We start from the raw sequence: 24454 nt of genomic DNA on the forward strand, positions 1-24454 counted from the left end.
CAAAGTTTTACAAACTTAAATAAGATACAAAGTGAGGCCTGGAGCCACACACACACCTTCGATCCCAGGACTCACAGGCACATCTCTGAGTTTCAGAATAGCCTGGTCTACATAGTGAGGTCTATGCCAGCAAGGACTATGTAGAAACACTCTCATAAGTCAAAAAATAAGTGGATGGATAGACAGCTTCTATAAATTAAATGAGAAATTTATCTTCTGCTATTGTTACAGGATATAAAATTACTAAAATGTAAGCAGATTGAGTTCCACAAAAATTAAGAATTTAAATAAAAGGTATCATTAAAAGAGATGGGGGTAAGACAAATGCAGAAGGCAGTTAAACACCATTTAACTGAAAAGGCGTGTATCTAAAACTAGAGGGCTACAACCTCTCTTTTTATTTGTTTACTATTTTGAGGTAGGGGCACATGCATGTGGAGGTCAGGGGGCAATCTTCACAAGTCCCTTCTTTCCTTCCACCATGTGAATTCCAAGGAATGGAACTCAGGACATCAGGTTTGGCAGCAAGCACACCTGTACTAACTTGAGCCAACTTGCCAGTCCCAAATACATTTTTTTCTTCATTAAAAAAAAAAAAAAAAGATGTATTTTGTGTGTTTTGTTTGACTATATCTATGTATATCCCATGCAAGCCTAGTGTCTAGGGAGGCTAGGATTGTTCATATGATTAATACTTACTTATATGAGGTATAAGACCAAAGTTTTAAAAATATTTTTATTAATTCACTTTGAAATGGCAGTAAGACTAAATATTAACTTAACTTTGTGTGTATATGTATCCATGTGTCCAACGGCACACATGTATGTGTGCCTGTAGAAACTAGAAGTCAACAGCCTTTGCTTTTCTCAATCCTCTTCCATCTAATTTTTTTCAAGACTGGGCTTCTGACTGAAACTGAACTTCATTCAGTTACTCTGGCTGGCAAGCAAGTCTTATGCTGGGATTACGGACATGCACTGCTCTGCTGGATTTTTAGGTGGATCCTAAGGATATGAACTTGGTTCCTCATGGTAACCAATCTTCCAATGGAGCCATTTCCTTAGCCTCCTTTTTTTCATTTTCTTGAGCCAGGTCCCACATTGCAGCCTCGGACTCAAGACAATTCTCCTGCCTCAAACCTCAAGCGTTGGGATTATAGGCATGAAATGTTCCTCTTATGTTAAAACTATTACTGTCAAATACGACTATTATGTAATTGTAAAGAATGATGTAGAGCAGAACATAAATGACATTTATAATTGAAGTTGTTTAAAATCCTATATTAATTATATCAGTAGTGTATAACATTTAGTTTTTCAGAGAAAGACTCTCCAAGCAATTTGTAGTGGAAGAACTAAAAGCAATAGAATCAAATGGCAATGAGGACCTTAAGCACTAAATAGCACGTGCCACTGTAAGAAACTAGACTGTTTAGAGACATAGCTTACTCTAGCTCTATGGTAGTGAATCGAGACAACTTTACACTAGGGAGCAGTGAATCGAGACAACTTTACACTAGGGAGCATACAAGGTACAGCAACTGACGAGGTAGTTCTACACAGAATCTTATGGGAGGTGGGAAGGACGGAGAGATAGCCCAGCCTTTAAAAGCACTTGTTGCTCTTGCACAGGACCTAAGTTTGATTTCTAGCACCCATATGGTAGCTCATAATCACTGGTAACTACAGTTCCAGGGGATACAACAGGTACATCTGTGGTGCACATACATGCATGCATGCAGATAAAACAATCGAACACATAAGTAATCTTAGGAATAAAAAGTAACTTCACAACGAGCTCGGAGAGCTCTCACTGACTTAAGACTGTAGTTCAAAGAGCAGAATAACAGAACAAGGTTCAGACACACAAGTCTGAGGACCTGAGGCTGAGAATCCTTTCAAATGTAAAAAGATTAAGATTAAAAACACCCAGATGTGGTGATTTCCACCTGTAATCCCAGCACTCCTACAGTGAAGATACAAGGCAGAGACGACAGTTGGCTAGAAGCTCACCTATGCAGTGCTACAGCTGAACTCTGAGATCTTGACTCAAAACAGGATGGAATGAAAAGCTGTCTCCTGCCCTCCTCATGTACTCTGAGGCAAGATGTGCCCACTTCTCTCTCTCTCTCTCTCTCTCTCTCTCTCTCTCTCTCTCTCTCTCTCTCTCACACACACACACACACACACACACACACACACACACGGAAACCCCTCCAAGAGATGGAGAAAGCAGGTAGCCTGGGCGGAAGGCTAAGGGGGTTGGAGCACTACGAAGGAACCTCAGAGATCCAGACAGTGTGTGCCCAATTGTGCTATGGTTTAGTGCTTCATTTACACAAAGAGAAGCACAGGGCAGGAGGGAGGGGAAGGAGGTGTGCACAACTCATCTTCCTGACACTGGGAAGCAGCCAGGTGTGGCCGTGCATACCTACAATTCCAGGCACGTCTCCATAAGGACAAGGCCAATAATGGCTGCACAGTAAGACCCTGTCTCAAAACAAACTGATATGCAAGCAAACATGAAACTTGCCTTTTCTTTATGAACTGTATTTCAAGGTGAAAATGAACAGCTACAAGAACACTACAACACTGACCACAACCAAGTTGGACAGGAAAGGGTTTATTTCGGCGTATGTGTTTACAATTCACCATCCAGAAAAGCTAAAGCGGAAACTTGGAGGCTGAGACTGAAGCAGAGACCACAGAGAAATGCTGCTCCTGGGCTGCTTCAGCTCCGCTAACCAGTGCAGGCTCGCCTGCCCAGAGAAGGTACAAGCCATAGTGCACTGGGCCCTCCCACATAACCTAGCAGTTAAGAAAATGCTCCCACAGGCCAATCTGGTGAAGGAAATTCCTCAAGTAGAGAACCCAAGGTAACTTTGACAATAAGGAGGGAATTTTGTGCCTTCTTTGTGTGGTGCCCAACAAGTCTTGTCTCCGTGCTCTGTGCCCCACTGTGCTGGGATTAAAGTGCTCACACAGCTATGCCCAACTTTTTATGTAGGCACCGGAGAATAGAAACTAGCTCTTCATCGCACAGAAAGCTGTCTTATCCACTGGCCATGTCCTCAGCCCTAGCGGGCTTTTTTTTTTTTTTTTTTAAGGCTGGATTCCAGGTAAGAAGCTGAAAGAAATAACGTTTTTAAACCAGTACTTTGCAACTACTAATGTAATAACGGACTGAAGCAATCCTCAAGTGTGAGACGCTAATGAGAGAGCAAACTAGTTTGAGTGTAGGGGCACTCCGGTAATTCCAACACTAAGGAACTGAAATAAGAGAATATCAAATTCAAGGACTGCCTAACGTACTTAGAGAGATCCTGAATCTAATTATTTTTTTCTTGGTAAAAGCACAATTTGGGGATTAAATCTCTTCCTTCTGTAGCTATTTGCCTTCGCGGTTTAAAGGCTCTTTCCTCCACGTCTTCACCCTTGGTTCAGCTAGTTCCTAACTTTTAAAAGACTACGTGAGAGGTTTTGTGGATGACAAGCCTTCCGCCCCCAAGTAAAACCGTACCTAGCCTGCTAAGCTAGGACTACAGGGCAAGCGTGGCCTAAGGAAGTACAGCGGCAGGAACTCACGCTGTCTGCAGACACGCGCGACTGCCCAGACCGTACTCCCCCAAACTAACGTTTTCTCTCTCCCCAACTTTTTTTTTTCTCAATCTCCTTCGCCTCTTGGCTCCATTCAAACATTTTCTGTGCTCCTCGTCTGAGTCGTATTTCCTTCACTGGCACCAAAGACAAGAAAAATAAACAAACAAAAAACAGCTCGGAAGTCTTCCTTACCCGGCCTTGTCTGCAGGCCCCGGTGGCCCCTTCCATTTATCTTTCTCCTTTTCTTTGTCTTTCTTGGTTCCCGCTGCAGTGGTCGAATCATCCTCGAAAACGCTGAAAAGCTCATCCCCGAAAGCGTCCGCCATCTTTCGGAACTCTAAGACTGAATCTCCCTCCTACCCAAGAGGCCCCGGGATCGCACCTACAGTGACGCCAAATAGGGACTCTACGGTGGCCCGCAGGAATCAAAAGTGAGCAAGCCTTAAGGCCTGAGTAACTTTTCTCCTTCTCGTCTGCGTCTTGTTCCTTTTCTTTTTAGACCACTGCGAGTCCGGCAGTTCAATGACTAAAAACTTAGCGACAAGTGGCGCACGACGGCAGACATGCCGCCTGATCCCGGGAGCCAAGAGGCGGAGTCTGATGAAAGGGACCAATTGAGCCTGAGCGCCAGCCGTGGAGCCCGGATGGAGGAGGCTGGGTGGAGGCGTGGGAGCCGGCAAACGTGAAGAGCTCTCCGGCTTCTGCTGTGCGGCAGCCGGGATCTGGATCTGGAAGACTACTCTCCAACAGCTGAAATATGGGCGGCAAAAATAAGAAACACAAGGCGCCGGGAGCTGCGGCGATGCGGGCCGCGGTGTCTGCTTCCAGAGCCAGAAGTGCAGAGGCCGGAGCTGTTGGGGAAGCCCAGAGCAAGAAGCCGGTGGCCAGGCCGGCGCCTGCTGTCCCCACTAGCGCCCGGGAGCCCCGAGTCAAGCAAGGTACGCTGTGGCCCAGTGCCCAGCCTTCTGCCCTCAGACCCTGCTCCTTGTCTAGCAAAGACTAGCAACATCTGTGCTGATGAGAGCCAAACTTAGTCATCTTCCACACCTGAGCAGCTAGCTGTCTGTGGAGTGGCCTTGTAGATCGACCTAAGGGCCTGTGGCCATTAAAGTTACGAAAGTAACTCTGTTACAGCATGGCATCACCTTTCTAACTCGCTCTTTTTCTCATTCTAAGAACAAAGTCATGACATGTGCTGTTGTTCGGCAGGAATCCACTCTGAGCTGTCAGAACAGCTACTCCGCTAATTCAGAGTTGTAAGTGAAACGCTTCTGGCTTGATACAGCTCTGTATTCTGTCAGATCTTCGTGTCTTCTTCAGCAGCTATGCAGTATCCTTGTATGTTCCAGAAAAGTCCGTGTTTCCTAAGAATAAAAGCACTGTACACATTGGACACTGGATTCATTTACCGTAAAACTCCTGTGTTTACCCTGCAGATTGACTTGATAACTTGAAGGTGATTAGTTCCGGCCACTATTTTGGCTAGTTTCAAAAACATCAAGATTATATGCTGCTTTGTTCTGTTTGCTTGCAGTTCTTTTTGTGCTCTGTCAACAAAAACCTGCAAGCATATGTGTTTATTGATACACAAATACCAAACATCTGATTGGTGCTATAAAGACCAATAAAATGGAAACCTGGACAGCTTAGGAATCTAATTTACTAACCACACAAACAGACATGCTTTATAGTCGTTAAGCTGAGAGAGAGAGAGAGAGTGTGCACCAGCCGCAGGAACTTGTCTTGTTTTTGTAAGAAATCATGAAAAGTGACAGTTGGGCTGAAATCAGAGGCTGTCTAGAAATTAATCCTGTAAAGCATGATAGAAATAACATTCCAGAGATCTTGCGTTAAAAAGCTTGGAGCATTGTGGATAGAGGAGGGAAAATATGAAACCGGAGAAATAAGCTAGTAGCACACTTCCTCCTAGAAAATAATCCTTTGTAAATGCAAATTATTAGACTTGTATTGTCAGGTATGACACATTCCCCCTGAGTATTCTATGTAGTCCCGCTTCAGACCATGATCTTTTTCTTTTCCTACCTCCACTGAATTCTTTCAAGTTTCTGACAGTCATCTGTTGTTGTATTTGTCTTCCCTTTCCTCCAGTCCTAAGATGTTAACTTTTTCAAGGTGTCTGTCCTTGACAGTGTACTTCTCTTTTACAGCCCTTGCTAGAGAGTTCCCTAGTACCATGACTTCTGTCTTTGCTATTGTATTGTCCATGACTCGCAGTCTTGTAGATGACTTCTGAATTGACAGTTCTTGTACTGGCTTTGTTTCCAAGCTCAAGACAGCCATTTCAGCCTTTTCTTACACCGCAGCTCGCTCGTGCTCCTGTGCGTGTGTGTGTGTCCTGTTTATTCCAGATCAGAGTACTTTTAGCATACATTTATTTTGTGTATAGTACACGTATACACATGTATATGTAAGAGGACTCGTTAGAGTCAGTTCTCTCTACCACCTGGGTTCTGGGGATCAAACCCCAGTCATTGGGCTTCACAGCGAGCTTCTTTATAACCTGGGCCATCTCACCAGCCTTTCAAATTATTTTGATGCTTTCGTTTGCTTACAATCTGTGACCAAGCCCTGTTTAATCTTAACATACCCTATGGCTTTTCATGTCTTTTACTTCCTTGTTTAGGTGTCCCCATGAAACACCAGCAAAGCCTCTTAGTGGGTCCCCAGAGCTTTGCTCCTCTCTCCTCCAGTCAGTCCAATGTGATGACAAATTGATCTTTCAGAATCCCAGCTTTGATTGATCACTTTCATGTTCTTCCATTGCATCCTTATTGATCACTCTAAAACCCAAACCATTCAGCTAGCAAAGAAGTCTGGTGTCTTCTCAGTCACTTTTCAGCTGTTGTAAATCTGCTGTCTTCATGGTTCCAAAAAGAACTTGACTTTCTGCCACATTGTGTCTTTTTTCCCTTGAATGGAATGTCCTCTGTACCTAAAACCATCTACTACAACTCTATACCACTCATTTAAGATATCAGTTCTTTTTCTTAATTCTTCCTGACCACCATAGTTCATGTGTCATGACTGTTTATTTCAGTCCTTTTGATAGTCAAGTCTGCCCTTATGTGAGGAGTTATATATTTCATATAGCCTATGAAACTATAGTGTATAACCTAAACTATAAAATGTAAAATACATAGTATATATAGTGTGTATATGTATAGTATATAGTAGGATATGTATTAACATCTCTAAGTAATTAGTCTAATGCTGTTTTTTATGCAAAAAAAAATCCTTGGATAAACAACTACGAGTCAAAAGAGTTATTAAAATCAATAAATCAAAAGGGGGAAGATCTTCCAGATTCGCACAACTTACGGAACAAAACATTTTAGGAGAGACAGAAAACAGGGACTTGGTAAAAATCGAATGGGATGAGACTTCTGTTTTGGTTTGAAGTAGAGATGGCTTTCCATAGAAAACATTGACACTGGGATGAAGCAAGCTATTAGAATTCTTGGAGACAATATTGAAGCAGAGGAAACAAGAAGCACAAACACTACCACCATCACCAACAGATGTGGCAGATGTAGGACAAATGTGTGGCAGGAGCCTGGGAAGTGAGGGCTGGTTACACAGCGTTACACAATGAAGACACTCAGTGCTCTGCACCATAAATGATTAGATGTAAACCAGCACCAGCATCTGCACTTGCTGACAGGTCCTGGCCACGCAGGCTGCTTTTCTTCACTCACGCTCTTAGCACTCTGTGCCTTCTGTTCACAGATGATCCTGGTAATTCATTAGTTGCTTTTGTTACTCCCTGGAAGATGAGTGCCATGAGACATTTCAGAACAGCCCCAACTGTCTGAGTGATAAGGGGGACACATTAGCGCCATTGGTGGATATGAAAAATAACACTATGTAAAAGAAACAGGCTCTAAAAAGTATTAAACAGTATGGAAGTGATTCTGGAGCATGCTCTGTAGACTAGTCTGACCTTGAATTCGGAGATCCACCTCTAATCTCTGCCTCACGAGAGCTGGGATTAAAGGTATGCACCACCACCATTGCCTGGCTTCACACATAGTGTTTAATAGTTTATAGTGGCTGCCCAAGCAGATTAAGGCTCCAGATGTGTAAGATTCGTTACATAAACCCATGTGTATCCAAGCCACAGCACCAAGAAGAAAGAGATTTTCAAAATTGTAAAATATATTTCATTTGTGGAAAACCTATTTTGCTAAAGTTTTATTTATATGAACATATAGTCTTATTTTGAATGACTAATGAATAAAATTGACTTTAATTTGTACTATGATAAATCAATAGTTTTAATCCATGTAAATAATAATTAAAAAAATCCTGGTTCTTCCATAATTTTTAAGAGTAAAGGAGTCATTAGCTGGACCTGTTGGTGGAAGCCTATATATTTCCTGGTGCTCAGAGGCAGGGGACTGACAAGTTTAAGGCCAACCTGAACTAAATATGAGTTAAAGGTTATCCTGAACCATTTAGTGAACCTTTCTCAGGGGCTGGCAGGATGGCTCAGCAGGTAAAGGCACTGGCTGCCAAACCTGAGTTTGAGTATCAGATCCCACAAGGTAGAAGGAGAACACTAGCCCCTGCAAGTTGTCCTATGCCCTCCTGTGTGCGCTGAGCACGTTGTCCCAGGCACATGTGCCATGGTGGGAGAGCATGGCAGCAGGCAGTGAAAGTGTGGGGGTAGGAGCAGGAAGCTGACTGTTCACATTTTCATGACCATGGGAAGCAAAGAGAAAACACAAGAAGATGGGCAAGACTAAAAGACCTCAAAGCCCACTCCCAGCTATGTGCTTCCACCAGCAAGTGTCCATATCCTAAAGGTTCCATAATTTCCCCCAAACAGCATCTGGGAAATAAGTGTTCAAATATGTGAGCCCGTGGGAGACATTTCTCATGCAAACTACCACAGTGTGTTATTAAAACAACAAGAAAATACGAAGTTTGGAGGGTAACATGTTCGGGGAGATAAGAAGGGGAGTTGGGGGGGCCAAAATGGGAGTGTGTATATGATCACATCTCATTATATACATGTATGAAATTCTCGGTTTAAAATTAGGATGGATTATGACTTAAATCCCAGAGAGAGAGCACATACCTTAATTTTGGACTTCTAGCCTTTGAAACTGAAGAGACAGACAGACTTCTCTAGTATACAGCCATCAAGTGTGTGTGATTTGTTATGACAGTCTGTAGAAGCTAGTACAGCATCCTGGACCGAGGCCAAGGTGAAAAGATGATTCCTCTCTCCCACCTGTCTCTCCACTCAGCATCTCCTTTCAAGGGAAGAACATTTTCTTATCAGATTTGACCATCTTCTGGAAAGTTCCCAATAAGGCTGGTTAGGTGTCAGAATAAGAACATTCCAGCCATAGGTGGTGGAGGTGGTGGTGGTGGTGGTGGTGGTGGAGGAGGAGGAGGTAGTGAAGTTTGAGGTGGTGGTGCACACCTTTAATCCTAGCACTGGGGAGGCAAAGCCAGGTGGATCTCTAAGTTAGAGATCAGCCTGGTCTACAGAGTGAGTTCCGAGACAGCGAGGACTAGACAGAGAAACCCTGTCTCAAAAAACAAACAAACAAACAAAAAGAATAAGAACATCTATTAAGAAATGTGATAATGGGGTTGGGGATTTAGCTCAGTGGTAGAGCGCTTGCCTAGCAAGCGCAAGGCCCTGGGTTCAGTCCCCAGCTCTGAAAAAAAAAAAAAAAAAAAAAAAAGAAATGTGATAATGAAGATATTTGACATCAAAGATATTTAAAAAAAAACTTTAGTCCCCCTTAAAGAATGCTAATCAAGAGGCAAAATATTTTGGGGGACTTGAGTAAGTATTTTTGGGATCTTAAGTTCTTTGGTAAAGTTAAAGGGAAAAAACTAAAGTCAGATTTGCTCTTTAGGAACCTGTAGAGACAGATTAATCTGGTACAGTGAATGCTAATCATTAAATTTCCCATTTGTTGTCTATTATATACAGGCCCAAAAATTTATAGTTTTAATTCTGCAAATGATTCCGGTGGCTCTGCAAATCTGGACAAATCTATTTTGAAAGTGAGTAAACAAGGTTTTGCTTTGTTTCAGGAAATATTCTCATGAAAGTAAAACAACAGAGGCTTGTCAGCAGTTAAGACTTGCTGCTCTTGCAGAGGACCCAGCCCGTCTTTCCAGCACTTACGTCAAACACAACTGCCTGTGACTCCAGTGTCAGCAGGTCCAGTGCCACCTCCTGGTCTCTGCCAGTACTCACATGTACATGACATATACCTCACACACACATACACACAAACATACAGTCACACACATGCACACACACACACTCAACATACTCACACACTTACACACACATGCACACACACACACTCTCACATACACACACACACATACACACACATGCACACACACACTCTCACATACACACGCACGCACGCACAGATGAATGAATAAATCTTAATTAAAGTTATGGTTTTGGGTAAAAAGAAAATTATAGGATATTAAATTTTTTATAGATACCCTAGCTACTAAGTAGATGTAAGTCAAACACATGCTGAGAACTTCTAAGAAATTGAGAAAAGTTTGTGTGATGTCCTTCATGATTTACAAGTCAATTTCTTGGTGCTGCTATTAGCATTGAATGTGCTTTCTGAGAGCATTGCATGCTGGATGACAGCTTTTGTCTATATATCCTCCTGGACCTGACTGAATTCCTGCAGGATGTGTAGGCTCACTCAACACCATCTAGTTAAGTAACAAAGGAAAGTTAATTTTTGTTGGTAAAACACTTGTATGCTATCCAGTTAAAACTGGCTAAACAGTAGGAGATAAATGACTAGTTGAAAAAATAGGAAACAAAGTGGGAGCCAAAAGAGTGTGACCTGTGTCACTCGGTAGATGATTGTGACTTTACCTCGGCGTGTCCTTTGTTAGTGTGCAGTCCTGGAGGCTGTTTGTTTGGGCTTCTTTACCTACAGCAGGTCTCTAGGTCGGAACCTAAGGATCCTAACTGGACAAGGCGAGGCGTGGTACTCTTGGCCCTGGCTACACAAGAGTGACCTCAGTGGGCCCTGAGAGGCTTTTATAAGACGGGTTTGTTCCCTTGCTTTATGTGATGTGGTTTTCATATCGTATCTCTTCTTACGTGTGTTACAGCAGTGTGGCCAAATGCACAGTAATCGGAAAAAGCAAGCTAATCTCTGTGTGTCCTTTTAGCTAAAAACTTGGCACTGTATGGGGGGGAATATAAAAACCTGTATGATTTGCACTTGTTTTTGATAATTTAGTTCCTAATAAGCTTTCTCAATGTCAACAGGTGGTGATTAATAATAAGCTAGAGCAAAGAATTATCGGAGTGATCAATGAGCATAAAAAGCAGAACAATGACAGGGGAGTGATTTCTGGAAGACTGTCTGCTAAAAAGTTACAGGTATTTCCCCCAGCGCCTTCCATGCCTGAGGTGGGGTCCCTCCGTGCCCCATGCTGCAATCCCTGCTTTACTCGGTCATTGTCCCTCTGTGGGCATCGGATCTAGGGGCTTGTGCACTTGCTAGGGACGACTTAGAGGCAGCCCTAAATATGGATAGAAGTGGACTCTTCAGCCTTCTGTCGGGGTCCCCTAGCTGGTTTCTAACTGCAAGCACAGGGAGGGAGTTAATCATGCACATACCTGAGTCACACTCCCAAGCTGCGGCACCGTCTGCCTGTGTGTTAAGCACCAGGCCATGCTCTGACAAGATAATCCCACAAGGTGAATGCAATCGATCTTTTCAAATGACTGACTTGAGACTTGGGAAAACGGTAGGTTACAACATCACGTTATGAAGTATAAAGTTAGAAAATATCAGAATGAGCAGAATCCGAATTTGAAACCAGTAAATAGTATGCTATAGAAGTGCATTTAAATGCTTTATACAGAGATGTTTGCTAAAACATTAAAGAGAAAAATTCTAAACATTCGTATATAGAAAATATGAACTTAAATTTTGATATATCTACCCAAAGATATCGTTTACTATTATAAGTATTCACACACACACACACACACACACACACACACACACATACACACTATATTTGGGGGAGGGGGTTCCTCTGTTTAGCCTTGGCTCCCCTGGAATTCCATAGACCAGACTGGCCTCTAATTTGCAGAGATCCACCTGTCTCTGCCCCCTGAGTGCTGGAATTAAAGGCAAGTATATGCCACCAATGCCTGATAACTATTAATATTATTAAGGAAAAATTCATGTCTGCTGATATTAAGTAGACATAAAACAAACATGTTGAGATTTTTGTGAGAGATTATGGAAAGACTAAGGAAGTTTCTAATAATCTGCTGGACCTGGTGGTAAACGCCTCTAATCCCAGTACTTGAGAGGCAGAGGCAAGTGGATCACTGTCAACCTTGCCTACTTAACAAATTCCAGGATAACCAGAGCTACATAATAAAAAGATCCTGTCTCAAAAAACTAGGGAAAAAAAATCTGTGCTTCCCAAATTCGTTATATAATGAGCATATTTAAATTTTAACTACAAGATGGGTTTTCCCTACTTTGCCAGCCTTCTTCTCTTTCTCTTTCTCTCTCATTTTGGGGATGTTAGAGATTGAGCCCAGAGTTTTTAGCAGGTTTAAAAATTACTCTCCCAATGAGCTAATAATGCTCAGCACGCCACAAAAAATGTTTTTGAAATTATACTGTACCCATTTCTGATTTAAAATGAATGAGAAAATGAGGTTAGGAATTTGCAAAAGGGTCATATTAGCAAATGTAACTTATGTTTCTCTTTGGCAGGATTTATACATGGCTCTGCAAGCATTTTCCTTTAAGACTAAGGATATTGAAGATGCGATGACCAATACACTCTTGCATGGAGGTGACCTTCATTCTGCCTTGGATTGGCTCTGCTTAAATCTTTCAGACGGTAAACAGGATTGTCATTAATTATTTCCCTCTCTAAAACAGGCTGTGTCTTCTGGATTTTTGGTTGAGAATTATGGCTGCCCTCACGTAAATAATAACTCAGCAGAAGGTTGTGGTTGTAACCCTGGGTAAGGACCTGAAGCACAGAAAGCTTTGGTAGATACAGCTGCAAAGCCAAGTGGAGCAGGGTAATATCTGTTTTAAAGAAAATATAGAGCTTAGTGAGTTAGAATAGATAGCAGCCTGAAGGGGGCTCGCTGTCATCTGATGAGGGCGCATGCTTCCATTCAATGTGTATAATCTGATTTCTCCTCGGACTTCTCTTAGAAGAGAAAGGATGACTGGGCTTGTGTATGTGCTTAAGTGTTTGTGTGGTTGGTTTAACACATGCATATTTGTTTTCAACACATTTTATTTTAAGATGCACTTCCTGAAGGATTCAGTCAAGAATTTGAAGAGCAACAACCTAAAAGTAGGCCAAAATTCCAGTCTGTACAAATACAGGCTACTCTTTCACCTCCTCTGCAGACGAAAACCAAAAGACAGGAGGAAGACCCTAAAATTAAGGTAATTAAAAACTGAATATTTTAGGAGTTGGAGAGATGTCTCAGTGATTAAGAAGATTTGCTGGGTTTTTAGAGGACTTGAATCCAGCTACAGCAGACGGTTCACAACTACCTGTAATTCCAGCACCGGAGAATCTGATAGCCTCTTCTAGTATCCACAGGCCCCAACTCACACGTGACTTGCACTCACACACATACACACTAGGCTGGGATTGGTGACACAAAGCTATAACTCCATCATTCGTAAGGCCGAGGCAGGAGGATCCCTATGGTAAGGCTGGCTTGCCTACCGAGACCCTGTCTCAACCAAGAGAGAGAGCAGATCATAGGGTTTTCACTGCTGTGAAGAGACCCTGACCACGCCAGGCCTTACAAAGGAAAGCGTTTAACTGGGGCTGGCTTATAGTTCAGAGGTTTAGTCTATTATCATCGTGGCAGGAAAATGGCAGCATCCAGGCAGGCCTGGTGCTGAATAAGAAGCCGAGAGTTCTACATCCGGATCTGCAGGCAGCAGGAAGAGACAGTGACACGGGACCTGGCTTGAGCTTCTGAAACCTCAAAGCCCCCCTCTAGTGACACACTTCCTCCAACAAAGTTACAAGTAACTCCAACAGGCTGTACACTTGTTTTAGAATGTTTAGTTTGTCCTTTGCTACATAACAGATAGCATGACTTTGGCCTTTGTTGTTGTTTTTTCGTATGTTTTTCAAGACAGGGTTTTTGTGTTTAGTCCTGCTATCCTGGAACTCAGAGACGGTCTCCACCTCCCAAGTGCTAGATTAAAGGCCTGTGCCACCACCGCCTGGTGACTTCTGCCGTGTTCATGTCTACTGCTCTGTACTATGACGAACTTACAAAAGAGGAGCTCAATAGTTTTAGTATGTTTTTTCTAACTCAGTTTTTAAGGTATTTGTCTTCTCTTTTTAGCCAAAAAAGGAAGAAAAAAGTATGGAGGTGAATATGAAAGAGTGGATTTTGAGATACGCCGAGCAGCAGAATGAAGAGGAAAAGAGCGAGGGTTCTAAAGGCTCGGAGGACGAGGACAAGTTTGACCCTGTGAGTAGAACTCTGAATCGGGCTCCAGCATCCTAGGTGTTAGGAGGCGCAAGGTTTAACCTTATTTCTTCTTTGTTTCTCTCACCTGTCAATTGAAGAAATAACTCTTGGAAATGAAGGTAAAGTAACAGAATAGCATATGGTAGAAGTTGACACATGGTAACTTGTGTTAGTGACATTTCTCCCGTGTTTAAAAAGTTAATGAAATATTTTAACATGACTGTTATGGGTAAATAAAATAGTGTTAAATTCTTTGAGCAACAGAAAAAAGGCAAGCATATTCCCATACAGAAAGAGCCAGTGGTCAGGAAAGAAAAATAGGTCTTTGAAGACAAAATAAGAACTGAGGCTGACTGTGTTAGTCAGCTCTCTACCACTGACAGAATTGCAAAGAGGTCAACTTCAGGGCCTGTAGTCAGGCAGATATTAGAATAGGGGTAGAAGAGCTGCTCACTCATGGTGGATAGAAGCAAAGAGACTGGAGTCTCGATAGCCCCTTTAAGGGCACACTCTCGTTTATGTAGCACCCCAGCTCCTACAGCTCACCACCAGAGGCTAATGACTAAGTCTTTAGCATGTGGGCCTCAAGATTCCAAACATCAACAGTGAAAAAGTCAAGTTACAAGAACAAAATGGAGCAGACAAAAAAAGTGTCTGTAGTGATATGAAGAACTTTTTTAAAGTGGATAGATACCTCAGAAAAATGATTCGAGTGGCCTATAAACATGTTAAAATAATTCAAAGTTACTAGCCATGAAAATGGAAAATTGTTATGAGATACCAGTATGGGTTAGCCAAAATTGAAAGCTCGGGAGTCCCAAGGTTAAGGGAGGATGTGGAGTGTACTGGGGTCTGCTGACTTCCTGTCACAAACTTAAACGCACATTTACTGTCACTCTAGTTCTTCCTCAGGGGGAGGGTAAACATCTACCCCCTCTAGCTAACATCTCCGCTTAGTTTGCTTTCTGTTATATGACCAAAGCCAACTCGGGCAGGAAAGGCTTCTTCCAGTTTGCCGTCCATCATGGAGGAAGCTCAGGGCCTCAAGCTGGGCAGGAGCCTGATGGTGGGAAGGGAAATTGAAGCCATGGGGAAGCAAGGGGCTGCGGTGTTCTTTCCAGGTCCAATGACCTAACAGTTTCATAGACTGATGTTGATGCAAGAAGGGTGAAAACTTTCTATGTGATTGTTCACAGCCACTTTATTCACACTAACCCTGCCTGTGCTAGCCAAACGGATAAGGAAATTGTGGTAGAAGTTACACAAATTAGCACATTTTATATGATGGCTCCATTTGTGCAAAAGAAAAAATACTGTGCTCGTTCCTATGGACTAAGACTGGAAAGGAGGACAGCTGTTTTACATCAAGAATCAGCAGAAATCAGTGGTTTCTTTATCATGAAGGCTAAGGAACATTTCTTCAAGGAAATTACACAAATGGCCGATAAACCACGAAAAGATATTCCATATCATTAATTTCCAAATCACACCCTGAAGATGCCTCTGGCTCTTTGAGATAGCTGCTTCCAGAGCACACAGAATGGCTAGAACGTGGGGTAGGAACCTGGTGACTGGTAGGCGAATGTAAGCGCAGCCCTGGTGGAAATGACAGTTCTTTAAAGAACTGGAAGTAGAGTTACTGTGTGTATTAATTAGGGTTCTCTAAAGGAACAGATCTGATAAAATGAGTGTTCGTGTGTGTGTGTGGGGGGGGTATTTATCAAGCTAGCTTACAGTGTGTAGTCCAGGAAGTCCAATAATGGCAGTCTCCCAACACAAAGGCTGAGAATCTGGTAATCGTTTACTCCCTAGGCTGCATGTCTCTGCAGCCCCAATCTGTCTGGGAGGATTCCTGAGGAGCTGTTGGTTTTCAGTCTGTTAGAATCCAGGAGCTCCTTTGAACCCTGGGCATAGCAACAGGGTGGACAGATCTGCCTTCAAGAGTAAGGCTGAGCAGGCAAAAAGCAGCTTCCTTCTTCCCTGTCCTTTTATGTGGGCTGCCACCGTATGGGCAGATTTAGGGGGAGGCCAGTCTTCCTCTTCAGATGATCTGATTAAGAAAGTCCCTCATGGGGCTCAGCAGTTAAGAGCACCTGCTGCTCTTCCAGGGGACCTGGGTTCAATTCCCAGCAACCACATGACAGCTCCTAACTGTCTATAACTCCAGTTCAGAGGATCTGACACCTCACTCAGACACATACGCAGGCAAAACCCCAGTACACATAAAAGCAAACTAAATCATTTATAAAAATAATACAATTTTTAAAAAAGAAGAAAAATTTCTTCACAGGAGTACCCAGCAGCTTGGGTTTGGTTGATTCCAGACGTCGTTCAGTTGGCATTCAGGATTAGTCATCACACCATACGACCCAACAATTCTCCTTCTGAGTATACACTGCAAAGACTTGAAGTCCGGTTCTGGGAAAATGTATCTGTACGCTGTATTCATAGCAATAGTAAAATGTGGATGCAATCTTGTGTCAACCAAAGGATAAGTCGGAAAGTAAAGAGTATGTATAAAGAAGGAAGGAAACTCCTGGTTCACAAGATAACTCTGGTGGGGCTTGAGGACCTTATGTTAGTAAGCTAAGCCAGTCACAAAAATCAAACCCTGTCTACATACATACATTAGGTACTTAGACTAGTCAGAGTCAGAGAGATGGAATGTAGAGTACTGTTTTCCGGGGGATGCTGGAGACTGAATTGGGCTGTTACCACGTACTGTGTGGGGCGCTCCATTTCTGCAGCGTATAAAATTAACTGGGCTGTGATCAGTCAGAATGACATGAATGTGTTACACAGCACCGAAGAGAAAAACAAAATGGAGGGATGGTTGTATCACACCCTAAAGAGGAAAGTGGGAAGGATTGGTGTGAATGTGTAGGTTTGAGGCAGAGTTGGCCTCCTAGCCATTAGACTTGCCGTGTGTCAGCACACAGAACAGCCAGTCCCAGAATAGGTAGCTGAGTTGTTCTGCTGTGGTGATAACCATTATATTTCACAGCAGCACCTGGGTGTGCCTCTCCTCCACATGCTGCTGGCTTCTAACCTGCTCCCCTCATTAACCTGGGAGACAACGGAGTTGAACTCTTTGCTCTGTGGCATTTGCTCAGGAGAGTTAGAGCCTGTGTTTTCTGAGTTTCCCTCCACCCTTTTATGTGTCTTGCATTTGTTTTATTTCTCTCTGGAAAGTTCTAGAAGTAGATTTGCTAAGTCTCAGGATCATAGATTTTTGACACAATGTAGTGGTCACACACATAAACTGTTCTTAGATTTTTTTTAACTTTATTTTCATCATTTTACTTGGAAAAGAACCAAAGGTACTTGAACCTTGCAGCCAGACTTCTGGACGCAAAGGAGCAAGCAGCTGCCTTCAAAGTAGAAAAAAACAAGCAAGGCCAGAAAGAGGCTCAAGAGAAAATAAGAAAGTTTCAAAGAGGTAAGAACCCTTTCACTGTTTACTTGTAGAATCGTGTCTGTGTCTGTACTTTCCTAACAGTTTAGACTGAAGACTGATTAACGTTTTAATATAGCAAGCCAGATGACAGATGCTGTTGTGGACTTTACAGTCTCTGCTACAGCCTCCCCAGGGCTCCAACATAAAGGAGCCATATCAGCTTAAAAAGTGAGGGAGTATGCAATAATCAAACACTAGCCTATATAGTCGTGTACTTTCCAGGTCACCAAATACAGTGCATATGTGTCTGGTCTGTTCCTGTGTGTGACATTTCATTGCCCATGTGTGCACATTCAGGAGCCAAGTGCCAATGTCTTCCTTTGTGTTTGGATTTTTGGTGTTTTTTTTGGTGGTGGTAGTGGTGAGGTTTTGTTGTTTTGTTTTGTTTTGTTTTGTTTTGTTTTGTTTCGTTTTGAGACGGAGTTTTCTCTATATACCTGTGGCTATCCTGAAACCGTGTAGACCAGGCAGCCTCAAACTCACAAAGACCCACCTGTCTGTGTCTCCCAAGTGCTGGGATTAAAGATGTGCCCCACAGTGCCTAGCTCGAAATTATTCTTTGAGACATGATCTCAAACATCAGGAGCTGGCCTTGGTTTTTATCTAGACTGACTGGCAACAAGCCTCTGGGACCCACCACTCCACACACCTCTCCCAAGCTCTAGGGTTACAGATGTACCCTGTTGGCAGCCATAGGCAGGTGGGCACTGGGGGTTTGAGGTCAGATCTTTTCAGCCACTGGCTATCTATCTCCCTAGCACTTTTTTTTTTTATATAAATAATTGTAAACTAATCTGTGCTAGCTCACGAAGGATACAGAAAAGGCAGTGTAGGTCATAGTTTGCTGATCCTAGAATTATAATGAAAATGCAATTTCCTTTCAATAAAGAAATGTAAATGCAATCTTATGTGTACGTTTTTCTAATGAAAGTGTTTACTTTTTAGTCTATAATTACTAATTCTTTTTAGTATGCATTATGAAAGTTAATAAATTGCACTTGGTGTCTAGCATAGATTCCAAGGAAGAATTATTAAGTACCAGGTTATAAAAGGAAAAGAAGGCTTGCTTTTAAACTATAGTTGCAAAGTACAAACCATGAAAAGCAAATATATAAAAGTAAACATTTTTCTCTTGGTAGAAATGGAAACTCTGGAAGACCATCCAATATTCAACCCAGCCATAAAGATTTCACATCAACAGAATGAGAGGAAAAAGGCCCCTCTAGCCACAGACGGTGAAAGTGCTTTAAACTTTAACTTATTTGAAAAGCCTGCAGCTGCTACTGAAGAAGAGAAAGGTAAAATTAGGGGAAGAGGGCTGTTCATTGCTTTGCATTTTGGCGAGCGTCTTCATCTGACAGTAGAGCTGTGCTTTGGTGGGGTTTCCCTTAGGTGACAGTATGATGATACGTTTGGAGCGGTTTGTCTCTGCAGAGATGTTAGGCAAGCCTTGGCTCGTGTGTGGGTCTGCTTGCGGGTGTGTGCACAGGAGCGTTGAGGAGGCCAAAGGGTGTGGATGCTCTAGAGCTGGAGTTAGGGCAGCTGTGAGCTGCTCCACATGGGTTCTGGGAACCAAACTCAGGCCCTCTGCAGGGCAGTACACGCCCTTAACCACGGTGAGCTCAGACTGGCCTTTGGGCATGTCTGTGAGAGGTTCTCTTCACTGACAACTGACTTAGGAGGGCCCGGCCCACTGTGAGGGCACCATTCTCTCACAGGTGGTCCGTGGCTATGTAAGAAAGCTAGCTAAGCATGAGGCAGAGGTGAGCCACCATTGTCCTCCTCCAGGGTTTCTTCCATGTTTCCTTGGATGTGAGAAGATTCCTGGCCTGACTTCTCTCAGTGATGGCCTATGACCTGGGAACTGTAAGCCAAATGACCCTTTCTTCCCAACATTGTCTTTAATCAGAGTGCTTTTTGAAAACAGAGAGCAAACTAGGACATTGTCTTTCTGGGAAATATGAACAAGAGTTAATGTAAATGCAAGTTCTCTGTTTAAATCTTTTTTATTTGTTACTTCTGTGGTTTTCAATCTTGGAGATCAAACCCAGGGCCCGGCACACTGAGGCAAGTGTTGTGTGGGAGCCGTGTCCCCAGCTTCTCCAGTGAAGCACCCTCAGCGACATCAGCTACAAGCCCTTTACTGCATTTGAGAGCTTTTGCATTCAGAGTCCCTTGTATCTTTCCCCTTTGTTTTCCAGTGTTCTAGCTACTTGAGTCCTTACATCTGTCATTTGACAGTTCCATTCCTTTGCCAGCTTGCTACCCCTAGGGCCAGGGCACAACTCAAACAATACTATTTCCTGACACCCTAAGTTCTCCATGACCCCGAGATGTGAGTGAGCGTACATTTCTGTTTATTCCTGCACTTACTAGTTGACTTCTTTGTATGTTTATCAGATTTTATGACAGGCCACACCTGTAAACAAATAGCCCAATCTCTTTTATTTGTGTAGTTTAAGTGAGCACAGATATTTTTAAGTCATGATTTGTGCGTTCAGAGGAAACTGGCTTCTCATAATAGAGCATGGCCGGAGATGTGGCTCAGCAGTTACACCCCAAGAACACACTGTTCTTGTAGAGGACCTGAGTTCAGTTCCCAGCGCCCCCTTTGGGGGGCTTGAAGGACCTGTAACTCTGGCCCCAGGGGATCTGACACCCTCTTATGTGCCCATACACACAAACACACACACACATACACACAGACATATATATATATATATATATATATATATATATATATATATATATATATACAGATATAATTTTAATAATAATTTTAATAATAATCGAGTAGAGAGACCTAATTTGAGCTGGGGCTACTTTACTTGTAATACTAGTTCTGAGGATAACCAGATAGGCTGACAGGAGTGAGTCTAGTGGCTAATTGGAAAAAAGAAACTCCAAAGAAGAGAGATAATAAGTTAAAAGTCTTTCTCTGGTAAAAGCGAGTTTATGGCATCACTGTTCAACAGATTTTCTGAAATCGAGACATAACTGTACCTGTTATTTGACATGAATATTGAGCACTTAAGAGGTGACTACTATAACTGAGAATTTGAAATCGCAATTGACTTCTAATCACAGAGGGCTGATAGCTACTGGGCCAAGCACACTTCAAATATTTAAAGAGTTGCCCGTGGACCAGTGTAGTCACAGCATGAGGGGGAGCAGCGTATGATAGGTACTTGTGGACCACAGAGCCTTTTAGGGCCCTTACCAAGAATGAGCACTTAATTTTAGATATACCAGGGAGCCATTGAAGGGGGTATTGATGGGTGTGTTAAGCAGAAAAATGGGATCTGACATATTTTTTCTAGTAACTACGTGGAGGGCATCCTACCAAATATTGTCACTCAGTAAATATGACCATGCATAAGGTCCTCCAGGTCAGCCAGGTATGGTGGTATACACCTCAGATCCCAACTTGGGAAGAAGACAAGGAGGATCAGGAGTTCAAGATCATCCTTGGCTACAAAGCAAGTTTCGGGTCTTCCGGGGCCACATGAGACCCTGTCTCACAACTGACAGCAACAGCAGTAAATGCTGCGGGATGCTCTGTGGTTCAGTCCGTGAAGAGGATTGCCCCACCTACAGAAGAGCAAACCTTTGTCTGGCCCTCCTTCACCTGTTCTCTTAGAAATGCTGTTCCTAAAAGGGACAGCACACTGATCGCTCCACAGAGAATTTATATTGCTGTTACCATTTTTAAAGAACAAGTCTTTGCCTTCCATTTAAGGTAAAAAGAAAGAACCTCATGATGTAAGAAACTTTGACTACACTGCTCGAAGCTGGACTGGAAAATCTCCCAAACAATTCCTTATCGATTGGGTCAGGAAGAATCTTCCCAAGAGTCCAAATCCTTCCTTTGAGAAAGTTCCAGTAGGTAGATACTGGAAATGTAGGTATGTTTTTCTGGTTAACTGAATGAACTTTTAGAAAACTGAAGTGAAAATCCTTTTGTTCCTCGTAAATTGTGTAAACATTTAGAAATGTCAGGCTTGGTGGTTCACGCTCATAGTCCCAGCACATAGGAAAGGAGGCTGAGGCACAAGTTCCAGGCCAGCCTGGACCACAGAGTGAGTTCAAAGCTAGCCTGGCCTGTAGAGGGAGACCTTATCTCAGAAGCAAAACACGGATCACGTAGGCATTTAAGAAACTCTTAATTCCTCATTTCCAGTTCCCGTTGCTTATAAATCATTGTCTAATGTGTTGCCTCCCCAGAATACTTAATAATTGTTTTAAGTTTAAGTTTGATGTTAATGAGTTGCTGGCTTTGTTTTTATCTGACTTTGTCAATTTTTTTAAAAGAAGGTTTTATTGTTATTTTCATGCTTCTTTCTAGGGTAAGAGTCGTCAAGTCTGAAGATGATGTACTGGTTGTCTGTCCTACAATCTTAACGGAGGACGGCATGCAAGCTCAGCACCTGGGAGCGACATTAGCCCTTTATCGTCTAGTGAAAGGGCAGGTGAGCCTAGGCCTCGATGCAAGTGGAGCATCCCTGCTGTAAAACTCTGCAGTCTGCAAGGCTCTAAAACCTGCTCTTCAGCACAGACAGGACGCCATGTAGAAAATTCTGCACCAGAAATTTGCTTTTGTGAATGAATTATTAAAAGTATTGTGTAAGATTACTTTCAGGCTTTCTATGGAAGGCATATGTAAGGCAGACAGAGTTTGTGTTTAGAGAAAGTCTGCCCCAGTGTAGTCCAGTGTGTATGTGCCAAGGTCCCTAAGTCCAAAATCCAAAACTTGTAGTTTTGGATAACAGCTGCTCATCCTACAGCGAACTTGTCCCATAAATTCAATTTTCAACTTAAAAATATAGACAAGTGGTTCCAGTTTTTAATTTTAGGTTATATTAACTATTTGCTTAGAGTTTAAAGAAAGAAGTTCTACTGAAGGAAGACACTCTCTGAGAGAGCACCATGCTCTTTTAAAGTTTTAGATTGCCAGCATTTCCTTTTTATAGTAAACGTGTCTCTCTGTCTTCATGGGAAGTGTTGCTGTAAAGAGGCATCTTCGCCACAGCAACAGCAACTTCTATTTAAAAAGAAAACAAGGCATTCAGTGAAGGGCTCTCTCAGTTTCAGAGTCAGTACATGATCATAACAGCAAGAAGCATCAGACAGGGTGTGGAGCAGTGACTGAGAGCTCTGCCATCAGCAGGGGAGAGAGAGAGAGAGAGAGAGAGAGAGAGAGAGAGAGAGAGAGAGAGAGAGAAGCTGGACCTGGCGTGGACTTTTGAAAACTTCATAGCCCACTCCCAACACGATCCTGTGGGGCTATTGTCATTCAACCACCACAGGAAATTACACACTAAGTAGGAGTCCAAACAGTTGTTCTTTTCCAACTTCTGCCACAGTTCATGTCTTCTTTCCTTAACTTTGCCAAGTAAAGTGTTATAAGCTGTATGTGCTTGGTAAAAGCGACTGTTGGCTGCCACAGAGAGAATTGTTCTTCATAGCCGGGAAGTAGAAGAGCGGAAGGGTCTGTTTGGTGTCGTCCTTTTAGAATACTTTGCCTCATAGCACTGAAGCACTGCCAGGTCTCACAGGGAGCTTTGTGTCCAAATGCTCTGCCGTTCATCTACATAGTATGTACTACCCCTGCAGAAACACTTACCAAACATTCACTCCATACTTTACCATGCTCCAAAAATAAGCAGAGACAGAAACCAGAGATGTTACCTTACTCCTACCCAGTCACATAGCCATTAAGTCAAACCCGACTATGGTGGGCCATTTATGAACTGACAGCCTATGCATGTGTCTCTTCCATTAGTGGCTTTAAAGTTGAAGGATAAAGCTACAGTGTAAGAGAACCCTACGTTCTCAGGTACTGAGTGAGTTCTGAGACATAGTCAGCACAATCTAACCGCTGCTCTTTCCTCTTCAGTCCGTGCATCAGTTACTCCCTCCCACGTACCGGGATGTTTGGGTGGAGTGGAGCGATGAAGAAAAGAAAAAGGAGGAACTGAATAAAATGGAAACCAATAAACCTCGGGACCTCTTTATTGCCAAGCTACTGAGTAAGTTGAAGCAGCAGCAGCAACTGCAGCAGCAGCGACAGCATCCTGAAAATAAGACGGAGACCGCGGAGGATCCAGAGGAGTCTTGGGAAAACTTGGTTTCGGATGAGGATCTGTCTGCACTGTCCTTGGAGCCCACAGGTGCAGAAGACCTGGAGCCCGTTAGGAACCTCTTCAGGAGGCTGCAGAGCACACCCAAGTATCAGAGACTCCTGAAGGAACGGCAGCAGCTGCCTGTGTTCAAACACCGGGCCTCGATCGTGGAAACCCTCAAGCGGCACCGGGTTGTGGTCGTGGCAGGGGAAACAGGGAGTGGCAAGAGCACCCAGGTACCTCATTTCCTGTTGGAAGATCTGCTTCTAAATGACTGCGGAGCCAGGAAGTGTAACATAGTCTGCACCCAGCCCCGGAGAATCTCAGCAGTGAGCTTAGCCACCAGGGTGTGCGAGGAGCTGGGCTGTGAAGGCGGACCTGGAGGAAGGGTAAGGCTGTTCTCTCCCTCCGCCTCTGAGAGGAGGGCCTGGACACTGCTTGGCTCTTGGGAACTGGACAGTGCACTAGTTCTGATAACGGAATATTCAAATATGTTACTGCGTGCCATTCAAAGAATAGGGATAATTCTGATTTGGCTTTGGTATATATCATGGAGTACTGTCTCTGAGTCTCTTGTGTGGAATGTATCCCTAAGGGGTTCCATTCTTTGTAGTGAACAGAAAAAGAGAGCAAGTTAGATAAAAATATTAGACCGTTCAAAAAGGAAGAGTAAATGACGGTTGTAGAGATGGCTGAGAAGGTAGGGGCAGCTTGTGTGCGGGCCTGATGACTTTAGTTGACCCC

General features: G+C 43.1%; 2 protein-coding genes across 3 annotated transcripts in view; one reads left to right on the forward strand and one right to left on the reverse strand.

Moving 5' to 3' along the window:
- Positions 1-4171, reverse strand: part of Mtrex (Mtr4 exosome RNA helicase) — a 60300-nt gene extending 56129 nt beyond the window's left edge. The window contains exon 1 of the mRNA NM_001034093.1: positions 3793-4171. Within this exon, the coding sequence (NP_001029265.1) occupies positions 3793-3926 (134 nt within the window). The 5' untranslated portion in view covers positions 3927-4171. The remainder of the gene's footprint in view (positions 1-3792) is intronic.
- Positions 4172-4244: 73 nt separating this feature from the next.
- The window catches only part of Dhx29 (DExH-box helicase 29), a 50752-nt gene continuing 30542 nt past the window's right edge, over positions 4245-24454 (forward strand). Inside the window, exons 1-11 of one of the 2 annotated variants that reach the window (NM_001427514.1) lie at positions 4245-4538; positions 9575-9648; positions 10904-11017; positions 12381-12510; positions 12931-13076; positions 14003-14131; positions 17444-17570; positions 18728-18886; positions 21328-21493; positions 21934-22057; positions 23485-24099. In NM_001427514.1, coding sequence (NP_001414443.1) covers positions 4358-4538; positions 9575-9648; positions 10904-11017; positions 12381-12510; positions 12931-13076; positions 14003-14131; positions 17444-17570; positions 18728-18886; positions 21328-21493; positions 21934-22057; positions 23485-24099 — 1965 coding nt within the window. In that variant the 5' untranslated portion in view covers positions 4245-4357. The remainder of the gene's footprint in view (positions 4539-9574; positions 9649-10903; positions 11018-12380; positions 12511-12930; positions 13077-14002; positions 14132-17443; positions 17571-18727; positions 18887-21327; positions 21494-21933; positions 22058-23484; positions 24100-24454) is intronic. The other variant, XM_006231950.5, reaches the window with a different exon arrangement.

Source organism: Rattus norvegicus, chromosome 2 (genome assembly GCF_036323735.1).
Source record: "Rattus norvegicus strain BN/NHsdMcwi chromosome 2, GRCr8, whole genome shotgun sequence".
Lineage (NCBI taxonomy): Eukaryota > Metazoa > Chordata > Mammalia > Rodentia > Muridae > Rattus > Rattus norvegicus.